The sequence below is a fragment of the Hemicordylus capensis genome, chromosome 13 (genome assembly GCF_027244095.1).
Source record: "Hemicordylus capensis ecotype Gifberg chromosome 13, rHemCap1.1.pri, whole genome shotgun sequence".
NCBI lineage: Eukaryota > Metazoa > Chordata > Lepidosauria > Squamata > Cordylidae > Hemicordylus > Hemicordylus capensis.
Genome location: NC_069669.1, coordinates 14226996 through 14249718, shown reverse-complemented (window position 1 = coordinate 14249718; position 22723 = coordinate 14226996). Strand labels below are relative to the sequence as shown.

The window sequence follows — 22723 nt, the reverse complement described above, 5'->3', positions numbered from 1 at the left end:
GGGTGGGTGCACCTGTTGGATTCCTGCCTGGCTGCATCTCCCCATCCAAGCTGAAAGACTAAGGCAAAGTGTTTGTGCACAGAGCCCAATTTGTAAAGGCAGCATAACGTAGGAGACTGTGCTAAGTCTGCGCTACCGAAATGCACCTTGAGACTATGAAATGAAAGATTGGCCAATATGAGATTCGGGTTCATGCAGGGAATAGCTACCGGGGACCCCCAAAACACAACAGACAATTGAGAGAGGAAGACCAAATCTTTACTTTGCACAAGATATACAGGCCATCAAGTCAAAGAACAGTTGTTGCCAAGCATTTGGTGGTCCTTTTTCAGCCACCACGGCCATTTTTGTTCCCATTCTGCACTCTTCAAGCATAGCCTGTCCCAGACCTGCCTGTCACTGGAACGTCATTCTGCGTCATTCCCCCAACCAATACCGCAGGCAGCAGGCAACCCCTCCTCAAGGGCAGTCGTCTTCCCTGAAGTGCTAGATTCCTGTGAGTCCCAGATGGCTTATTTTCTTGATTTCGTGGATGCAGAGGTCAGCCTGGAAATGTCTGGCCGATGCCTGGTTAAATGGGGAAGGAAGGTCCAGGGGTTGTGTGGGGTCACGGAGAGGGCTTCCGTAGAGGCAGGTTCAGAACTGAGCATCAGTCCTCCTTGTTCCACTCCCATTGCCTGCAGAGAGAGAACGTGCCAGCAAAATGTCGTCATCTTGCTTGCTTGGAATAATTTATTCAGTCCCTGGAATTTTGCAGTTGAGCAATAGAATTTTCCTCATGCAGAATGTCACACAGCCCCACCTATATTGTTGCATCCATGAAAGGCAAGATATTTCCCCCACCGCTTTGCTCACGGCCGCTCTGTCTGTGTTGCTCTTGCAGGCAGATCAGAGAGTTCATAGAAAATAGCAGCAGCATGGCCAAGACTGCCCCCCCTCCCTGCCCCCCTCCCTGGTTCCTCTTGAGTGCTGGAGAGCTTCATGAAAGGAAGAAGGTCAGCAGTAGAGTCAGGAGAAATGCAGAGAAGACTTGCAGGGCATGGACATTGGTGGTAAGGGGGGCTGCAGATGTCTCTGGAGGTACTGGAGAAACAAGAACATACATCGAACATCCACCATCTGTAGCAAGCAAGGCACCCCTGAACATGCACCCTCCTCTCCCTTACCTCCCTGCATCCCCTTTCTCCCAGCTAGTTTTGAACTTTATCTTCTCTGAGCATCTGTCCCTCCCTTCCACTTGTGGGAGAAAACGTAGCCATCACGCTGTGTGTAGGAAATCCAAGTAAATTGCTTTCATGACAAGGGACAGTTCAGCTGAATGGGTCAGCAAGCTCACACAGGTCTCAAAACCTGGCGAGACCCAAAGACCCACAACCAAGCAAATCACACTCTCTTATCCAGCATTGAAATCTCTAGGAAAGTTAATGCCAAGAGATTCTTACCATTAATTCTGGGTGTAATATTAATGTATCCATTCGGTAGCCCACCCGTGAGCCCAAGTGGGTCCAATTCCGACTGTCTCTGTCTGCGAATCCATTCCTTGAGAGGGGAATTGTTCTCCTGGCTCTTCAGATCTTTCAGGTTCATGCCCATCAAACCCTTCACGCTATCGGGAGTTAGTTCCTGTGGAATAAGCAAAAGAAATGTGGGTGGGGGCAGAAATCCCCTTCAGGGACGGATTCATCTTTTGGCCGTTCATAGGCAGCCAAAGGCTGGCCACCCCAGGGACAAGAGTAATGGGGCTTGGGAGGGAGGGAAACTTCTTTCTATTTTTTAAAAAAACTTTTGAAAATGCCACTGTGTATCGGTGGAGGTTCTGCCTGCCTCCTAACCCATCACAGGAAGTGAGGTCAAGCACTGGCGGCAAAAGAGGTCCCCCCTCAAGCCCGGCTTACTCGCAAATGGCACACAGTGGGCAATTTCAGACCTCTGTGCACTGTGTCATTTGCGAGTAAGCCGGGGTTGAGGGAGGACCTCTTTCACCGCCAGTGCCTAACCTCACTTCCTGTGATGGTTTAGGAGGCGGGCAGAGCCTCCGCCGTTACACAGCGGCATTTAAAAATGGTGGTTTTTTTTAACTGAGTTTCCCTCCAAGATGCTGCCCCCCAGGATTTGCCTCTTTAGGCGGCTGCCTATACTGCCTCTGCGGTAATCCGTCATTGTCCCCACTGGAACTGAAGAGCCTTTGCTGTGGATATTCTTGTTGTTCAAGGGAAACTGTTTTGACTTCCCTCAACAGAAGTTTCACCCCAGGAGGAGGCCCCAAAGTGGTGCTTTGCATTTTGTTTGAAGTGCAGTTTCAGTTGCAATTCAAGGGTGAAATGTTCATTTTTAACAGCTCAGCTCAGCAAGACTTCGGATTGTGGGCTTCAAAATTCTGGACTGGAAGAATGGGAGTAACAAAATACCAAAAGGGGTGGATTTGGAAACCAGACATTTTGCAGTTTGACACACTGAATTCTGATGTTTGGATACACAAAAATGAGGATTTTGCATTCAAAACCTGAGAAATCAGAAAAAAGGATCCCACCCCAAACAATTGCATTTAGCTTAGATGCTGCTACATCTCTAAGTGGTGGTCGCACTTACCAGCACAGAGTCATTTCTTAAGCCCATGAAAGTATAGATATCCATGTTGACACCATCTTTGCTAAGTGCTCTCAGATCCTCACCTGGGGCACCACCTGGAAGGGGAGAGCTTCATGAAAACTTGATTTTTTAACATTATTTCCCAGTCTCAAGTGCAGTTCCTCTTAAGATCATTTATAGCAGGGGTTCTCAAGCTTGGGTCCCCATTTGTTGCTGGACTACAGTGCCCATCATGGCTGAAAGCCATTGTAGCTGGTTGTGATGGGAGTTGTAGTCCAGCCATTTCTGGGGACCCAGGCGTGAGAACCTGGGTTTAAGAGGGTGATTCTGCTTACCTAGGTATGGCTTGATCAGGTTATAATAATCAGGGAATTGGTTGTGTCGGTCGGAGAAAGCCCGCTTGGCTTGGGGATAGAGAATATCTTTGGTGGTTTGGGAGCAATTGGAAGGGTCCAGTTTGTCGGCATCCCTGTTGAAAAAGATCAAGAGAAACAAACAAGAAGTAAGTAGGCCGACCAACTCTCCCAAACCTTGAACTCTCTGATCTCCCAAATTTGCTTCTTGGTCACTGAGATTTGCCCCAAAAGGTTGTGAGTAGTTATGAAAACTGTCCATGATCTGAGCTTGCTCGATCAAAGGAAAACAATCTGTCCCAAAGCTCAGTTCCACCACTGGGGAACTAGCAGTGCTCCAAGGCATTCAAGGAGGAACATGAGGCCCTGGGGAGGGTTGGCTGCCCCCACAATCCACCTCTGCTGCCCCACGGCACTGTCCTCCAGCTGCCCGCACACCTGTGCTCCTGCCACCTGCTCCGTTATGTTCCTGCTACTCGGGATCTCACCCCAAGCCAGCTGGGAATGGATTCTGCATGAACTCTCTCTTTTCCTAGCTGACCTGGGGCCAGCTTCTGATCCGAGCTGTGGGGAATTGGAGGCAGGTGGCAGAAGCACGGCAGCGCCAGGGATGGGTATGTGTGCTGCATGCAAGCAGGCAGGTGCTCTTCCTAGAGTGGCCCCATCCCCTGAGGGGAAGATCTTCCAGTGTGCACACATATAGCCTCCCATTCAAATGCAAACTAATACCCTGCTTAGCAAAGGGGGCAATTCATGCCTGCTACCACAGGACCAGTTCTCCATGGAATCCACCTCATTGGAGAGCATTTGTCTTTTTCTTGCCAGAAAGGTGTTACAAGAACTCACCTGATGGCCACTTCATTTATCTTCTTGAGCTGATCCACATCCAAGAGACAGATGTATCTCGATCCAATTGCATCCAGTGCCAGGGCATTCAGGGGGCCTCCGGAATTGGTATATTGCTTAATAATTATGGTGGCCTAAAAGAAACCATGTCAAATCTCAGACACATCAGCCTGCAAGCATCTTATCCCCTTAAAAGTAAATGGCTGAACGCAACATACGTAATAGGTTGCCTGAGCTCACCAAGACTAACCAACCTAAGCTCATCAGACAGACACATGGGACACACAGAGTTGTAGAAGGAAAGGGCTGGAGTTGCGGACTTATCCATCAGCGGTGGGGAGGCAGGGCGGCTGGGGAAGGTCTGGGCAGGAACGGGAGGAGCCACTGGCAAAGGCACCCAGAGAGATCTCATGGGACCTCAGACTGGAGGTTGGGGCAGGTGGTCAGTGCTGGGCAGGTGGTCATCTGGGCAGGTGGTCAGTGCTGCTGGAATTCTGGATATCACCTGGATTTTAAGCCTCTCACCCAGATTGCTTAGCCCACCTGGATTTGCCCAGATTTCAGCTTTTTTTTTTTTTTTAAGCTAAGCTCTAGCCCTTGTAGAAGCAGAGTTATGGAACAAAATGTGCAGTCACTATTCTGCTCAATTGCTGGACTTGGATTAAGAGAGGAAGAGCACCGGAGGCTCTCTGGGATGGTTTCACTTTCACAAGTACAGTAATCCCCTGAGGAATCTTGCCTTGTTTGTTATCAGCAGGGGATCTCTGTTGGGCAGTTGAGAGGATAGCTTGCTTTTGATGCGAATCACTACCTGCCTACCAGGCTGTGTATTTTAGTGTTTAAGGACTTTCTTGGCTTTATGTTCAATGCAGGCCTACTTAGAAGTAAGCACCGTTGGTTTGAATCAGATCTCCACTCAAATAAGTATGTATAGAATTGCAGCCTTAATTTAAAAGCTGTGCATATATATATATATTTTTTTGTTCAATTGATGCTGTTAATATGCCAAGGAAAATGATCAGACAAAGATATCTTCCCCAGCTATTGTTGGTCGAGAGCAAATGTTGGTCCAGAGCAAATGCAAGTCAACTTGAAAATGCAGCTGCTAATTTGCATATGCAAATTATTTGCAAGCCAATTTACATAAAATGCAGAATAGGCACCCGAATTTGGAGAGCCAGAACATGGCAGCCCTACAACAGCGGGATCCCTTCTAACCAGCGGAAGGGCCAAGGGGAGCACAGAGGAGATGGTGATGACGGTGCAAAAAGATTTGCAGAAACCTTGCAGTGAGCAGACACCCATCTTGTCCTTCCTTACCAGGTTGTTATCAGGCTGATTCTCCAACAAAGCAGCAAGTGTGTCCGGGGAGGTGATCTTCCATTTCTTAATGTCATCCAAGGTTATGATAGGAAAGAGGCTTCCCAGATTGCGGACGACTGACTCGGGATATCCTCTGGGATACATCTATGGGGATTCCCAAGCAGAAGTAAGTCTTTGTGAATTTAGCTCAGCATCCCTACCCCCTGGTCACAGCAAGAATCCATCAGTGGGCAGCTCAACATGTGGCATTCAGAAGGAGGCACAGAGGCCCCTCAGGAGCACAGCAAGGTTGGAGTGGGCCCTGGGCCGCAAAGCAAAGATGGACCCTTGCCCTCCACCACCTTTATTAATTATTATTATTAAACATATTTGTATACCACCCACTACTGAAGACTCTAGGTGGTTTACAACTATAAAACAAACCAAGAAATTTTAAAACAATTAAAACATATAAGAAGTTCAAATTTTAAAAAGTAAAGTAAGGCTGTGCCATCGAGTCGGTGTTGACTCCTGGTGATCACAGAGCCAAGTGGTTTTCTCTGGTATAATACAGGAGGGTTTTACTATTGCCATCTCCCGTGCAGTATGAGATGATGCCTTTCAGCATCTTCCTATATAACTGCTGCCCAATATAGGTGTTTCCCATAGTCTGGGAAACATACCAGTGGGGATTCGAACCAGCAACCTCTTGCTCTCTAGGCAAGTCACTTCCCTGCTGTGCCATTAGGTAGCTAGGTAAAAACTACTAAATCGTTAAAAAGCTTGGCTGAAGAGATGTGTGTCTTCAGTTGTTTCCTAAAAGCCAACAGGGATGGAGCAGCTCGAATCTCAGCGGGAAGCACGTTCCACAGCCTGGGGGTAACTGCAGAGAAGGCTTTTGCCTTTGCGTCACCATCAGACAGCACCCTCAGGCTAACCTCCCTTGAAGACCTTAACAGGCAGTGGGGTTCCTACAGCGTTCTCTTAAATACCTTGGGCCTAACCTCCTTCTTCAGAGAGGCACGAGGGGAAGAGGAAAGAGCAAGCTGTCAGCCGGCTGGCAGGCCCCCTCCCTCAAGAGCCCAGGGATATTTGTCCCCTCTAGCTCAATTGTAGCTATGCCCTTGAAGTCCATCCTTTGGGCTGCTTGGGCCACCTTCTTCACTTCTCCCCTCCTGTCCTGTGTCTCCCCCACCCCCTTAGTAACACAAAGAACAACAGGATGGAATGTCCCTGTGCTTCAGCTTTGGAACACAGGAAACTGCCATATACCAAGTCAGACCTTTGGTCCATCTAGCTCAGTACACAGACTGACAGTGGCTTCTCCAAGGTTGCAGGCAGGAGTCTCTTTCAGCCCTATCTTGGAGATGCCACCAGGGAGGGAGCTTGGAACCTTCTGTCTGCAAGTAGGCAGGTGCTCTTCCCAGAGTGGCCCCATCCCTTGAGGGGAAGATCTTCCAGTGCTCACACCTCCTCACTTCTGATGACTTTTAAAAAGTCTTTAAAGACGCATCTGTTCACCCAGGCTTTTAACTGATATTATTTTGATTGTTTTAATGTTGTTTTTAGAATATTGTTTTAAAGAAGAAGTTCTTCCTTCATCTAGTGGTTCTGAACCTTGCCTCCCCAGATGTTGCTGGACTACAACTCCCATCACCCCCTGCCACAATGTCCTTTGGGGATAGAAATGCATTCTTGAATGACAGTATTTTAGGACTGAATTGCTGAAAGCCTCCTTGAGGTTTTCTTTCAAAAGCAAAGTGCGTATAACACAGTGCGTATAAACATTAAAATGAATAAATACTGTAATATTGAATTTGCTACATGATAAAGACAAAGAACACCCTACAAAGTCTATGAGACCTTTGGAGAACTGGAATCCACATGGAAACCAGGCAAAGGGATGCCAAGGGACAGGGGCTCCATTCAGCTGGCTTATGCTAATTTGGGGTGTCCTTCCCTCTTTGCATTCCAGTTTGAAGGGCTGGCCACAATTAAGCCCGATTTCCACATCCCGCTTGGCAACCTAGAACAATTAAAACCTTTATGAATGAATTCATTGAAACCGGAGTGTGTTACCTCATCGAGGTTCTGCTTGATCACAGCCAGCTGTTCATCAGTGAAAGCATACTGCATCAGGACACCGAGATTGTCCGTCAGGACCTGGCCCGTCAAACATACACGGAGCTCCTCAGGCGTGTAATCGAGCGGCATCAGTTCATCGCCAATCACTTCTTCTGTTACAGTTTTGTCGGCTGGACATGCTGCAGAGACAAGGCTCGATAAAGCTAAGCAGGTCAAAGCATTTCCAAATCTCCCCCACCAGGTGCCTGCCTTGGTTCTGAGCCAAGCTCCTGTGAAAGTGCGTTCTGACCCTCTAGAACAGGGGTTCCCAACCTTGCTGGACTACAACTCCTATCACCCCCTGCCACAACAGCCAAACCCAAGGGATTCCCATCATGGGTTCACACAACCATGTGTACAGTGCTTTCTACCCTCTTTTCATGATTGAACCCACATGAATAAAGCTCACGTGAAGGGAGTAATTGAATCAAGCTGGAAATGTTTCAGTTATGTCATCTCGACCCCTCACGGCAGTCTAAAGTGGTATAGTCCAGGGACAGTTTTGTCATGCCATCTACTGTTTGTGTGAATGAACTCTGCCTCTACCACAAAATAGCTCCCGGTTTGAAAGTTGTGCTCTCCTGTACCTGAGGCACGTTTTCGCCTGGAGGACTGGAGGCTTTCCACAACAGAGGCTAACTGTTTTCTTGGTAGGTGGGAAGTATGCAGGAAGAGTCTCAGCCATGGGGTAAAAACGTCCTGCAAAAGGAAAAGAAACCCACTTGCTCAAGACAGAGTGTGGGGTTTGCGAAATCCCGTCTTATTCTCACTTGTTAACTAAGTAATTAAATGTGAACGGGTGTGTCTGTGTGTGGTATTTCTAGAAGCAGATACCACGGCAATCCTTATACTACAAAGATTATACTTCTTTATTTACCTGTTGGGTTTCTCACCTTTCCAAGTTCAAGATGACTAAGAGGATCATGACTGCACAAAACAGTTCCAACGATTTAGTAACAAATCATAGCAAACACAAGAATAATCCAATGGAAGGCAATTACAGATGGAAACTTGGAGAGTTGGGTTTCCCCTTTCCTTGGGTTTTGGATAACTCCAGGTCCCTAACCTGAGTCCCTAGCTGCTGTTGGACTACAACTCCTATCACCCCCAGGCACACCGGCCTTCAGCTCTTCATCACTGAAGCTCTACTGTGGGTCCCACTTATAGTTTTCTCATCATACGTCAGTGAACAAAAGTGAGCCAGAACCCAAAATCCTAACGCAGACTTTGATGCCATCCTGTTTCCCCATTTGGTATTTTGTGAGAGTGGGAATCAAGCTGGAGACAAGACAGGTTTTTGTCCTGATGGATTGAAGCCTTGCGAAATATGAGAGAGGCCGGGGGCCAGAGAGTCCATTCTGCTTGGAATCAACAACAGTAAGGGGATTTCCCCCCTTCTTGCTCTTATTGTCTCCTCTCCGCTGGAGGGGTGGAAGGGGCTGAGTTTCTTGTGTTTTGCTTTGGATCAGGCCTCAGCAGGCTTTTAAAAACTTACAATACGGAATTGACTTCAATGAGTGTTTTAAAAACTTACTCTGGGGATTTTTTTCAGGATGCTGTGATCAAGTACAGGAAGCAAACCAGACAGTTTCTTCAGGGTAGATGAAGACCACTTTTCGGGAGGCCTGAGACGAAATAAAAGGAATAGGGGTCCCATCAGCCCATCACATTTCAAGGAAAGAGAACTTGTTTAAGTGGAACTCTTAAATGGCTTCCGCATCACCCTCCACCACCACTTAACGAACTCAATAAAGGCAAAACCCAAAAGGCGATCCTACCCGTAGTGGGTGTTTCCGCTGCCGAGGAGAGCTTGGATTGCTTGGACTTGTTCAGCACTGAAGGACTGGCACTGATTTAACTGCTCCAGGAAATTCCCGCCAGATACTGCAATGTAGTTGGCATTCAAGTCACAGACCAAGTGGCCCAGAATGTGTGCATTTTCTTTGCTCAGAATGGGGCCAGAGATATTCTGTTGTTAAACGGAAAATACTGTAAGGATACCAACTGATTACTCAACTCACATTCATTAATGACCTACATTTAAACAGATCAGTCAATCCATCAATTAGATAATCTGCATATTACTGGCTTTGAGAGAGGTTCAGTTTGGAAGGAAGAAGGATATTGCTCCTCCTGGCACCCTAGGATTCATTGTTCTTACCAGACAGGACAAGGCCTCCAAGAGCAGCTGTGTCCGTTGTGGGGAACCTTTCTGCAATACATCAATATTGGCTTCCCCAATGCGACTGATATACTCTTTACAGCTTCCAATTACGGCATAATCTGAAGGACTAGAAAAATGAAATAATCTCTAAACATTTGTTCATGCACATGGGTTGTTCTACCCTCCCTTCCCGCTTAACCTGTACTCCATATTCCCCATTTGGATGTTCTACAATGGTTGTTCCCAGGAGAGGCTTCAACATTCTAGCTGCATGGAACTCACATCATTCATATTTCTATGAAGCTCTTTCATTTTCTTCCTTCCATATCATAGGAAACCCTCCTTCATTGGGAATTGGTGAGTCACAAAGAAAGACAGAATTCTAAACCATGCAAATGTAGCAAAGAGGGGAAATGTGGTGCTAGTAGTACTGCAGTATCTTTAGGATGGTCTCGGACTGGCACATAAAATGTGGTACATTTACCTTAAAACGAGAAGCAATTCTTTAGGGTAGTCGTTCAAATCCTTGGGGATCCCTCCTGCGGTCACCATCTTTGCTAGGCAGCTCAACTGATGGCGGAAGCAGAAATTCTTTCAGTGTGAAGGATGGTGGGGCATTACCAAGCAAGGGTAGGCAACTTTGAATCCCCAGCTATTGCTGAACTACAACTCCCAATATCCCCAGCTGCAATTTATTGTGGCTAAGGATGATAGGAATTGTAGTTCAGCAGCAGCTGGAGAGCCAAGGTTACCAACACCTGCCCCCCTCCACCGGCATTAAAGCATCTATCTCAAAATACAATCAAGGGTTAGAAACAGACTAATCAGCGAAAACCACACAGGTCTACCAGATGAATGGCCAACCCGCAGGCAGCACAGGTCTCATTAATGTTGGGGCAGGATGGGATGGGAGAAACAGGTGCAATCAGGCTGCTGGGAAACAGAGGTAGTTGAGTCTCGTTTGGCATCCCCCCGGTTTATTAGGACGATCTGCTACTGGTGGTTGGGAAACAGAGTGCATATGTGCACTGCATATGCTCAGATGCACTCTTTCCTATATTCCTTCACATACTTTCCAGGAGTGAGTTTTAGCACTGTGAAGAAATTCAAAGGCTAAATAGTGGGGTGGCAGCTTTGAAAATGCGGAGTCTTTGACTTTGAAGAGGCAAGCAAGTAGCAGACAGACAGACCTGCTCTTCACTTAGCTTGACATTCTTCTGCTTCATGGCTTTGGCAAGCTGTTGGGATTTCTCAGTGTCCAAAGAATTGGCGACTGCACAGGTGAAACCGCTCAGGACATGGGGGGACAGGCTGAAAAGCCAAAGGAGGTCAATGATTATTTATGTATTTTAAATATTCATACCCCGCTCCTCTAGTACACTACTGTTCAGGGTGGCTCCAGAATTAATACAATTGCTACAATGTAAAACAATAATAAATCAATAAAATTATTAAAAGTTAAAAGGCCAGGTTAAAAATTCATGTAAAAGTTACAGATTTTAAATGTTAGAAATTAAAAGTTATAAGTAAAAGCTAAAAACCCTACCAGATATACGCAGCAGATAAAACATTTAAAAGCCTCTCTAAAAAGATGCTTCTATAGCTGTTTAAAAAAAAAAAATATACTGAGGAAGGAGCACAATGAAACTTTTCTGGGAGGGCATTCCAAAGTTAAGGGGCCCCAACTGAAAAGGCCCCAACTCTAGGAGGGCAGAGAGTCAAACCCGAGTGCTGTTTCTCAAAAGAATGTCCCAGAACTCTTTCTCGAATGTGCAAATTTCACTTTTGTAACAAGAATGTGAAAGCCCTTTTAGTTATGGAGCTATAAGGGGGAAATGCAACTTGTAAGGTGAAAATTCAGAATTCTGAAATGATGGGAACTATCCTCTCCAAACTCAGCTCAACAGTTCTATGAATAAATATGGCATTTCCCCTAGGAGACAAAAATATCAGTCGTCAAGAAGAAAAGGAATGGAAATCAGCAATACCTGCTGTAACTGGAGACTTTCTTGATGACATCATCAAAAAACATGGCAGCCTGCAAGAACAAATCAAGAACTCAGCAACGGCATTCTGCTCATTTCTGGTGTATCAGTAAGGAAAGAGATGCAAACATCTCCTTAGTGACTCAGAGGAAAAGAATGGATTAGGACGTTTTCTGCCGCACCTGTATTGGGGTCCATGGTTTGCTGTTAAGGTCTTCAATGTTGAACTCACTCCCAGGAGCCAGCACTGCTTTCGGTATATAGGGAACCAGTTCATTAGGAACGTATTTCACTAAGTCACTTAATGGATCAACAGCAGCCATCAGCTAGAAAACAGAATTAGGATTCAGGTAGCAGTCTTATCCTGAATCAGACCAGATCAGAGCGGAGCAACCCAAGCGGCCTCTTTTGGTGCCCCCCGCCCCGCCCCGGCTCGTTAGGGTGGCCACTACTGGCTCAGTTCTATCCAGAAGTCAATTAATGCAACTTAATGGAACTGATGGGGCAGGAAAAGAGAGAGGGGAGCAACCTGAGCTGTGCCTCCTTTGGTGCTCCCTTGGCTCGTTAGGACCAGCCGCTACTGGAGCAAATATTTTGAAAAAATGAACAGAAAGGATTTCCTGCAAAAGGTTGAAGGCAACACCCAATGAGAGGCAGAGTTCACTGCCTAGGGAGGGCTGTTCCTTCTCCTCTCTCCATGCAGCAGAACAGAAGAAGGTTTTCTTTGGCATCTCTCTCTGGCCGTGAGAACTGTTCCAACAGGTTCCAGTGGTGTCACTAATGATCTTTCCTAACTGGGCTGTGGAATTATAATTCCGGATATTTACTGAACCAGAACTAGACACATAAGCTTTTCAACTTGTCTCGACTTGGCCGACCTGCAGAGTAACTCAAAAACAATCCTAACCTTTTCAGGAGAGCAGTGCTGAGGTACTGGTTTCTCTGATAACAACATCTGGGATAAAGGTGGCCAATACAGGATGTTCAGAACATTAAGATCCATGCATCCTTTTACATGATGCCACAGTGGGGTTAACAAATTTACAAACATCCCAGCATGTTCAGACTTTCCATGAAGTTTCCTTTTACATATAGCTTTCTCTGCACATGGACCACGACCTCCAGATGTATATTCATCCCCATGCTATGTTTACATGCCACATAAGTTCTCAAACCTGGGCCTCTAGATGTTGTTGGATTACAGTTCCCATGATCTCCAGCTCCAGGCATTGTGGCTGGGGAGGATGGGAGATGTAGTCTAACATTATCTGGTGTTCCAAGTTTGAGAACTTCTGGCATACCACAAAACACACCTAGTTGTATACTTCCATCAGGATCAGAGGTGGCACGCCCCACCTGAACACCAGGTGCTCGGGCGCACCAAGATTCCCTTCTTTCCCTAGCGGGATTCCCAGATGAAGCTAATTGGCTGCTGTGTGAGGAAGAATGCTGGACTGGAAGGATGCTTTGGCCTGATCCAGCGGGGCTTTTCTTAGGTCCATGTGAGGCACCTGGAACACTCACAAGTGCTCTAGAAATGCTGAGATTTATGATTAGTTCCGATTTTGAGTTAATACAAGAGGGCCTCACCTTTTGCACGAGCACGATTTTCAGAGTGGGTGACACATTCTCCAGCTGCTTGGCAAAACTTGGGTCTTTCACAGCATCCAGGACCGCCTTGGGAGGCACTCTTTCCAGGATGCTGCTGCTCAGCCCAGCCACTGAGCTCCCAAGTGCTTTGAGGCTCTGTCCATCCACAATCTGTCAACAGGAAATTCTCAGCTGTAGGTTGTGTGTGTGGAGTCAGATTAGCCAGTGTCATCCAGCAGGTTATGCTGGCAACACGTAACCAGGAGACACATCTGTCCACTGCACAGCCAAGCCCTGAACCAGTGCTGGAATTCGAACAAAATCTGAAATTCTTATAGAAACTATCTCTTGCTGGTCTTATGTCTATGAGGTCATTATTCAGAAATGCAGCCAAAGAACAGGAAGCATCTGAAGCAATGGCAATGAAAGATGCTGGAAACTGTAGCTAAGCTTCTGTATTGGCATTGGGCACATCAGTGCATACCCATAAAGGAACTTGGATAACCTCATGGAGGAGAGGTCTATCAATGGCTACTAGTCGGTGGGCTGTAGGCCACCTCCAGCCTCAAAGGCAGGATGCCTCTGAGTACCAGTTGCGGGGGAGCAACAGTAGGAGAGAGGGCATGCCCCTTTCAACTCCTGCTGTAGGCTTCCAGCGGCATCTGGTGGGCCACTGTGTGAAACAGGATGCTGGACTAGATGGGCCTTGGGCCCAATCCGGCAGGGCTGTTCTTAAGTTCTTAAGCTTGCCTACAGTTTCCAGCATCTTATGACTTGGTCTTTTCTTTGCCTTTATTCAGATGTGGTAGAAATAAACTTACACAGACCAAGAGTGGAGTTTAAACTGAAATTAATGTAGGGCTGGGATGTGGGAGATTGACATGGAAATTCTCAAAATTTAGGATTCCAAGCTTGAAGCATTGTCATTTCTGAAGGAAGCTTGGGGAAAAGGATAGATTTTTGAGATCCAAGAAGCCAATTTCCTGCACTGTAAGCACCACAAATTCTCTGATGTCTTATTTTGACACCCTCCCCCCTTCAAAGGTATCAATTCCCCTTTTCTTTCATTGATTCAGAACATGGACCCTCAGTGAGTGAGAAATGAAGTGGGTATATATGAGACAAACAGAGCTTCTTACCAGAGATATGTTTCTTACCTCAGAAGCAGTGGCTATTGCCCAACCTGAAAGATAAGTGATAGTCTATAAAATTTAAGGGGAAAAATACAGTACTAGACAGCTCTGGAAATCTGGCCAAGGAGAATGACTCTGCCTCCAAAATTTCCATATTTAGCAGCAGAAAAGCATCCTTAATTTTTTTTTTTTCTCCTTGTAGTATCTGGTGTACTGAAGAACGAATGGTCTATGCAGAGGTGCAATTCTAACAGCTAGGCCTCAGAAAATAGAAAGAGATAAGCAAGACCATGTACAAAGTGCTTTTCCCTCAATGCAGTAGTCATGGTTCATGCTCATGCATCTCAGATTATAAGAAATTCCAGGTCAGGAGGGATACTCTGCAGAGACAGGCTGGAAATCGTGGACTTTAGCATTTTCCTCGTTAGAAATTAAGGACTGGAAAAGGGAAGTAGGATTGTTGGACTCCACTGCTCATGGTGCAAGGGAGTTTGAGCAAGATCCATTGCTTCTAAGTTCTGTGGTGGCTTTACAGGGTGTTTGACTATATCCCTGCTTGCACAGAATCAAGGCATCTAAATGGAAATCTGGCTCTTCTGAGGGCAGATGCCATCACTAAGCAAGTTGATGCTGATGCATGTCTGCTTGCCAGACTCATTCAGTCCTCCTTTGATCATGTCAGGGTTTTAATTTTTTTAATTTAAAAATATAACCCCTCACAGGGGTATACCAAGGTTGGAGTGGGCCCGGAGACGAGGTTTTAAAATGGGCCCCTCGCTGCCTTCCTCTCCTCCTCCTGGCCCCATGTCTCTGCCAACTATCCCAACTACAGTTACAAGGTGTAAATAACAGCGGAACCAACTAATACAACAGTATCGATGAGAACTTTAATAATTGCAAATATCCCAACTATGACATCTCACCACCACCCATATCCCACGATATCCCACACCACCATCCAGAACTTAATGCAGAGTATTTTGCAGTCTGATCCTATGCAGCAGTAAATTCCCCCAGGCTCAAAGGAGTTCCCCCCACTGCCCAAGTAAGCACGCAGAGGTTTGCAGCCCAGAGGTTGTTTTCCCTGCACCCACTGACATCACTCAGTTGCTTCCAATCTCCTATAATTCTTTAAAAGTAGCTTTGGAGGATGTTGCACTCATTTTTAATGCCGAGTACAGCAGCAGCTGGGCTGGGAGACAATTGTCTCCCCGTGCCTAACGTATGGTACGCCCCTACTTCTGAAATTCAAGCTTTTTATAAACCGGAATCTTCAGCAAGTTATGCAGACCAGGGACATCTCTTCATCTGCAGAAATTATTCAAATGGCAGGATTGGGGTGCCAAACTTCGATTTACTTTTCAGCTGTAGCATTCAGTTTCCTGGCCAAGGCACTCAAAGCAGTCCATCAAAACAGGGGCGTAGCTAGGTGAGAGGGGGCCCGTGTTTGCCCCTCTCCCTGGTGGCCCCTTGGAGAGAGGGAGATAATGAAGAAAATAGGGAGGGGTGGAGCTGGGGGCCCTTCAGGAATTGTGGCCCCCGGGTTCTTTGAATCCATCCACTTAATTATAGCTACACCCCTGCATCAGAGTGAGGACCCCATCAAGTGGGAATATGTTAGAAATGTGGATCAGGAAACACATCCTATTCTTGAACAGCTACACGCTAAGGGAGAAAGACAAGACGCAGCAGGTAGTCAAAAGGAAACAGAATGAAAGAGCAGAGGAAAAGGAATTTCTGTGGTTGAGATAAGATTGTGTGTTTATGTAGGCTGGTTGTACCACTGGGTGAGGCGCGTGTCACATTATTTTAGAGAGAGTTCGTTGTTTTTCTAATCTAGCCAGCTGTTGATCTTTAGACAATTTACCACAGGCGTTTCCAAAGCTGTTCATCAGTGGTCTGAAGGGAGGTTTCCATTTCAGCACCGCTGGGTCTCAGCAAACAGCTTTGTGCATGCACAGCATTTGGTCTACTGCCGAGCTAAAGCCCCACCCTCCTGGAGTGATGAGGGCAGTTGCTGTCAACATGCTGTGTTGAGAAGCGTGCTGTCTCTGAACATGGAGGCTCCATTCAGCTTTCACGCTAATAGCTGTCAAATACTACTGTGAATTTGCCTAGTCCCTTTTAAAAGCCCGCTAAGAGGGAAGCTATCTGCGCAGCGTGGCAGTGAATCCACGCCACAGGTTGTTTGTGATATGAAGTCAGGGGCGGCCATTTTATAAGGCAAGTTGAGGCAGCCACCTCAGGAGATGGATTGTTGAGGCCCCAGCAGGGTGGCAGAATCCCCCCCCCCCGCTTATCATTATTGGAGCAGCTTTTATTTGTAAGGAGTGCCTCTCCTCATGCAACTTCCAAAGTCTGCAAGAAGCAGAAGGAGAGAAGAGAAAACTGATGGAGCCTTTCCTTCTCTTTGCCCCTGAGACACTTTCAAAGCTTTCAAGGGTCCTTGGGGGGGGGGGGCTGACCCTCACCCCCCACACACACACCTCCCCAGGGTGCAAGGCAAGGCAGCATTTGGCACCTGACCTCAGTTGCTAAAATCCCTTGGACCATTCCTGTGTGGAACTCACCCCTGCTAACTGAGCAAAGAGGCACATTTTAAAGTGGGGATTATCTTATGTTTAGTAGGAGGAGAGCAACTGGCCCTCTCCATCCCCAGCACAGCTTCTCTCCAATGGCTGTTGCTGGTGTCTGCCTTGTGTTTCTTTTTTAGATTGTGAGACCTTTGGGGACATATAAACATCCGTTATATTTGTATTCTTATTTTGACTGTCCTGAGCCTCTTGCTAATCACCTTCACCAGACGACCAAGTAATAAGAGAGAGGGAGAAGAATTCTCCCTCTCCACCATCTTCCCCACCCTTTGTCATTTTATAAATTTCTGTTGTGCGCTCCACTTTGTCAGCTTTATCGTCTTCCCTCTTAAGAAGGTGCTTCTTCCCCATGTTCCTTGGTGGTGCCCTTACAGATGTCTTTCCTAGCTTCGTGCTAGCCTCTTTGAGATAAAGCAATTCAAAACTCCACCTCTTTGAGATAAAGCGACCCAAACTCCATCAAGAATTGTGGCTTTGGTGCACAGACTGATCAGCATTCAGGCCATTGTGTACTCACCAGCCACAAGAAAGCAGCCAAGGACTTTGAGTGATGGTCGCATGATTCCTGATGGAGCCCTCCACATGAGTGAATCCACTCTCTCCAGAAAACAAAATGAAAAGAAGAAAATTAACTGTCAGTTATTGTTCTTCCCAGCATCAACAATCTTTAAAAGAGTAGGACATAATTTGAAGCATTCATGGGATCTCACAGAAAGGAAGAGAAAATCTGAGAAGCAGAAATTCTCAGAAACCTTAATTGCATGTCCAAAATCTGCAGAACTCGAAGAATAATATGGAATTATAATGAAGATAATGATTTCCAGGGTGCTTCAGATATCAAGTATTATACATGGGTTAAAAGGAGACAGGTCTACAGGCTGGAATGGAAGTTGGTGGGCCTAAATTGGGAATGGCACACCTCCCCTCCAGAAACAAAACTGACCGACCTCTAACAAAAGGCAGAAAAGGCACAGGACACAGAAAGGCAGAGAGGAGTCTCTCTTGCAAGTACGATACATACCGCTGCTGCTGCCTCCTCCTCGTGTGTAGGGCTGGAAGCAACCAGCTCTGGGGAATGCTCGGCTTTTCACTGAGGAAGGCAGGGTGTGGCCCCTTTGCTTCTAATAACTTCATCTGAGATGACAGGACAGATGTCAAGTCCAAGACACACCTTGTGGCATTCAAGAAAATAAAGATTTAGCAACCTGCATGGGTGGTGCGTGTGTATATGCTAATTCTCGCCATGCCCCAGGAAGTGGAGGCTCAACAAGAGGGGTGCAGGACATCTGGGGGCTTGACCAGGGTTAATGGCCAGCAATTTTTGAGAGGCAGGACACACACTAAGGACAGACAAGCATCTCTGATTTAGGGGGCGAGTCCTGTTTCACTAACCCTTTCATTTAACAACTGTTAACCCAGTCCTTTAACAATTGTTTCCACTTCCAGCTGCCCTGTCAGCTCTCAGTTTTCGGGGGACAGTTCCAACTACACACAGTACCTAGCCATGCTCCTTTGCAATGCCAGGTTGGGTCAGAATAAGACCGGAATCATCCATGACATGATCGTGGACGAGGGAGCCGACCTGGCTTGTATAACTGAGACCTGGAATGGGGGAGGCTAGTGGTCCAGTTTGGGCCCAGCTTCTCCCACTTGGCTACTCCATTGTGGAGCAGGCTAGGCGAAGTGGGTGGGGTTGTGTGTGTAGTGGCTGTGGGCCATAAGAATACCCTTACCAGGACCCCTGTGAGACAGTTGACTTATATTGAGTGTGTGTTCCTGAGGCTGGGAACTAGGGATCGATTAGGGATTCTGTTGGTATATCGTCCACCCTGCTGCCCAACTGACTCCCTAACTGAGATGATGGAGTTGGTCTCGGAGTTGGTCTTGGAGACATCCAGACTTTTAGTGCTGGGAGACTTAAAAATCCACTTTGGGGCTGACCTGTCTCCTGGTGCAGCTCAGTTGTTCATAAGCAGCCATGACAACTATGGGCCTATCCCAGTTAGTTTCAGGACCAACTCATGTTGACCGTCACTCGATTGGGTCTTTTGTTTGGATCAGGGGGGTGTTCCGTGGGTGGGGGATCCTGTGGTTTTCCCACTGTCATGGACAGACCACCACCTAGTTAAGTTTGGTTTCATGGCCACAATCCAGTCCTGCAGGGGTGGTGGAGCTATTAAAATGGTCCTCCCGAGACAGCAACTGAACCCAGTAGGATTTCAAAAAGGCTTGCAGGGCTTGGGTGTTGGTGCTGCCAGTGACTCTCTCTATGTCCTGGTGGGAACCTCGAAGAGGGAACTCACCAGGACAGTAGACACGATTGCTCCTAAGTGTCCCGTCCAACCTGCTTTAACCGGCCGTTCGGGGGCAGGGTTTCACAAGTGCTTTGAATTTTTTTAAAAATTGGATTCTTCAGTTCTTATCCCCCCGGGGACTTCTCTGAGGCCGCAGGTGGGTCCAAACTGTCGAACCGAACCTGTTTGATGTCGAGCCAGCTTGACATCGAACTGGTTTGCAGATCCCTAATAGGTGGCAGGGTTCATGGCAAAGGAGGTGCTTAAATACCCTGGACTTTAGCTGTTAAGGCCTTTATAGGTGATAACCAGCACTTTGTATTTCGCTTGGAAAATATTGGTAGCCTGTGCAATTCTTTTAAAATCAACATTATATGGTCTCTTCAGGTTATCCGGTTAGGGTTAAGGTGAAGTTTAGGGTTGCCACGTTCTGCACCTATGGTAGTTTTTGGACTACGTGTGAAGGCAGCCCCTTGTAGAGTGCATTACAGTAGCCAAGCCTGGAAGTTACCAGCATAGGTACCACTGATTTAAGGTCATTTACCTCCTCTTTAGCAACTGTTTCTACAATATGACTAGAACAGAAGTTTCCCCATTTATTTCCAAGTGATAGAGGGGAAGCTAGTTCTAATACCTAGGATTAAATAATGCACTTCAGTTGACCAGTGGATGTTTGCTGTAGAATCAACAGTACAGCATGCAATTTCTGGTCCCCTTTTTACACCCTGTGATCACAGACAACATTTTACCACTAACCTCTGAAGAGGGCTTAAGCGGTTCCTCTCTTCTAGAACATGATCCAATTGTTTTGCCTCGTATCCCGGAGCAAATCATTCTGTCAACTGCTTCCTTCATCACCACTCCTAATCAAATGATTTGTGGCCACTAATTAAGATCTTGTCATGTCTTAGCAAATGCCTGCTGGGGTTGGATTTTGAAGTAATTTGGTTTACCTGGTGCTTCCATCTACCTCCCTCGCAGTTTCAGTTATTTTATATCCTAGCTCACATCATTGAGGCAGTCAAGTATGTTTAGGTTTGATACAGTAAGAATTGCATATATTTCAGTTTTTTTCAGATTTCCCATTTCTCATAGGAACAGAGGAACAGAGGAAGCTGCCTTCTACTGAGTCAGGCCTTTGATCCAGTTTGCTCAGTATTGTCCTCACAGACTGGCAGCGGCTTCTCCAAGATTGCAGGCAGGAGTCTCTCTCTGCCCTATCTGGAGATGCTGCCAGAGAGGGAACTTGCAATCTTCTGCAGGCAAGCAGGCAGGTGCTCTTCCCAAAGTGGCCCTAACCCTCCAGGGGAATAGCTTACATAGTCTCCCATTCAAATGTAAACTGGGGGGAGCTTGCTTAGCAAAAGGGACAATTCATGCTTGCTGCCACAAGACCTGTTCTCCTCATCAACGTTCACCCGAGCAGTGGCTCTGGGAGTGAGTGTGGGACAGAAGAGGTCTGCTTCAGCCCAGATCCCAGCGCCTGAGGAAAGTAGGGTTGCCATGCCCCCCGGAATTTAGGGTAGCCCCCGGAATTTTGGCTCCTCTGCCTGGCTGCTAAATTCCACCTGGATTTACATGGATTTCAAAGGCACTGCCTGGTTTGCCCGGATTTTACTCTGGATCCGATCACATGGGAGGGCAGAGGAGGAAGTCGACCAATCTGTCAAATAAAGAAATAAAAATGCAAATTAGTTGCAGCACAATTTGCATGATATGCAAATCAGGCCACCCAGATTTGGGAAGCTTGAATATGATAACCCTAGAGGAGAGCCCACTGGAACCAGCAGTGCCACAACACCCCTGCAGAGCAGCCCTAGGACTCTAGGAACCCGGCACCCACAGATGGAGCCTCGTCCCCTGCCCTTGAGCACCCTCTGTCACCCCGAGCCTCCCTAAGATCTTCCCCTGAGGGGATGGGGCTACTCTGGGAAGACCATCAGCATGCTTCCATGCAGAAATGTCCAGGTTCTCTCCTTGGCATCTCTGGATAGGGCTGGGAATCTCTCTCTCCCACCCCCCTCTCGATCATGCTTCAAATGCGGTTTGTAGCATGCTCAGTCAAAAGACCGGTGGAGCTGCTCTGGAGAGAACGGTCTAGAGACCCCTGCTTCCTCCACTCAGGTGTGGCTGGTTCCCAGCTTGTTTGGAGGTGAGCTGTTGACTCATGTCCCCACCCATCCCTGCCCTTTTAAAGTATAGCTATTGCTCTTCATGACACTGTTTACGCATTTCGCACCCCGTACAGCAGAAACCTCCAGTCACGTCAGTGTTTTCCAGTGACTCAGCTGCACAACAGATCAAGCACTCCCAGCAACACCCTGAGTGCAACCACGGCGGCGATCACTTCCCCAACAACTTGAGCAACATCTGTGTTTTTACAAGCAGAAAAGCCCTTCGTTGTGTTTTCTCCATGTCAACCAATAAGCCCAGCACTATACTGAGACTCAAGGAAGGGCAGAATGGTTAGTTTCAGATTACCTAAAAGGCTGCAGGGCAGTAACCATAACCAATGGTTATGAAGCTCAGATTTGATTTCTCCTAGGTGCAAAATTCGGGTTGAAATTCAGATCCAACATTTTGAATTGGCCAGACCATATTTTACTCTGTATTTCTAAAAAACCCTGCTTCCTTCAGACACCCACCATTTGAAACGCTTGTTTTACGATGTTTTTAATGGTTAATTATTGTTTTTATGCTTTATAATTTTTGTTTTAATTATTAACTGATTTTAATGGTGTTTTAATGTAAACTGCCCTGAGCCTTTTGGAAGGGCGGTATAAAAGTTTTAATAATAAATAAATAAATAAATAAATGCTGCAAAAGAATTCCGATTGGAAGGCAACTTTTGCAAGGTCATTGCAACTAGAAGCATTTCCTAGAAACTTCATTTCCGATCTTCTCAAATCAATGGGAGTATTCCATTTGGCTTTGCTAAACAAGATTGCTTTCTTCTTTGTTGCAAACACAAGGAAGATACCTGCGGCTGCTCAGGCAGCTTCAATGGTTTCAATATCAGGGCATGACTATACCCTAAAGAACTTTGGTAATTGTAGTTTTGCAAAGTTGCTGTACATTCTTTGTTTTGTTCCTACTTTTCCTTAGCTACTGAGAGCTAATATCTTTCTCTAGCCAGCTTATAATGAGCTTGAAAATGAAATTTTGAGCGATGGTGTTTTCCAGTCTGTGCACTGGGAAACTTAATATACAAGTGAATGAAACCCATACGATGAACAGCTTGTACAAACGTCATGATCAGCTGGCACAAATAGCAGGAGATCGTGGATGTGGCAACTCTATAAAGAAAGGCATTTCCATCCAGGATGCAGCTGCTGATTTAAAAAGCTGAGGTTCAGAATATGAAAAGGCATTTCACAGATCCCTGCAATGGATTCTAAATCATGGAGAAGATGTTGGTATAAAGTGCGTTGGCCACAACGCGGATGAGGAGCCCACCGGAGGAGGATCCCTCTCAATAGACTCAGCAACGTTTTCTTTTTGTTTCAGATATTCCATGGCTGAGTCATGACTCAAACAGAGTTCCAGAATGATTGCCTTTGTGTGGAAACTAGGAATCTGTAGGATCCCCCGAGAAATGTTGCTAGTCTTCTCAAAACTCTTTGGGCTTCCCTTGGAGCTCCTCAAACGTTTTGCCACCGCATTGGGGACGGCTTCATAATGAGGCTGACTGAGAGGGTGGACTCAGGTGGTAGATTATCAGATGGCCAGGATGGCATCTATCAGGGCCT

At 46.6% G+C, this 22723-nt stretch overlaps 1 protein-coding gene across 1 annotated transcript in view; it reads right to left on the bottom strand.

The window, feature by feature from the left end:
- Window positions 1-957: 957 nt before the first annotated feature.
- The window catches only part of MSLN (mesothelin), a 35188-nt gene continuing 13422 nt past the window's right edge, over window positions 958-22723 (bottom strand). Inside the window, exons 2-17 of the mRNA XM_053276491.1 lie at window positions 12954-13124; window positions 11546-11689; window positions 11367-11416; window positions 10569-10689; window positions 9863-9948; window positions 9376-9505; window positions 8993-9183; window positions 8749-8839; window positions 7802-7913; window positions 7170-7354; window positions 5109-5255; window positions 3789-3922; window positions 2925-3058; window positions 2590-2684; window positions 1443-1623; window positions 958-1083 (exon numbers count right to left, since the gene is read on the bottom strand). Of these exons, the coding sequence (XP_053132466.1) occupies window positions 980-1083; window positions 1443-1623; window positions 2590-2684; window positions 2925-3058; window positions 3789-3922; window positions 5109-5255; window positions 7170-7354; window positions 7802-7913; window positions 8749-8839; window positions 8993-9183; window positions 9376-9505; window positions 9863-9948; window positions 10569-10689; window positions 11367-11416; window positions 11546-11689; window positions 12954-13124 (2076 nt within the window). The 3' untranslated portion in view covers window positions 958-979. The remainder of the gene's footprint in view (window positions 1084-1442; window positions 1624-2589; window positions 2685-2924; window positions 3059-3788; window positions 3923-5108; window positions 5256-7169; window positions 7355-7801; window positions 7914-8748; window positions 8840-8992; window positions 9184-9375; window positions 9506-9862; window positions 9949-10568; window positions 10690-11366; window positions 11417-11545; window positions 11690-12953; window positions 13125-22723) is intronic.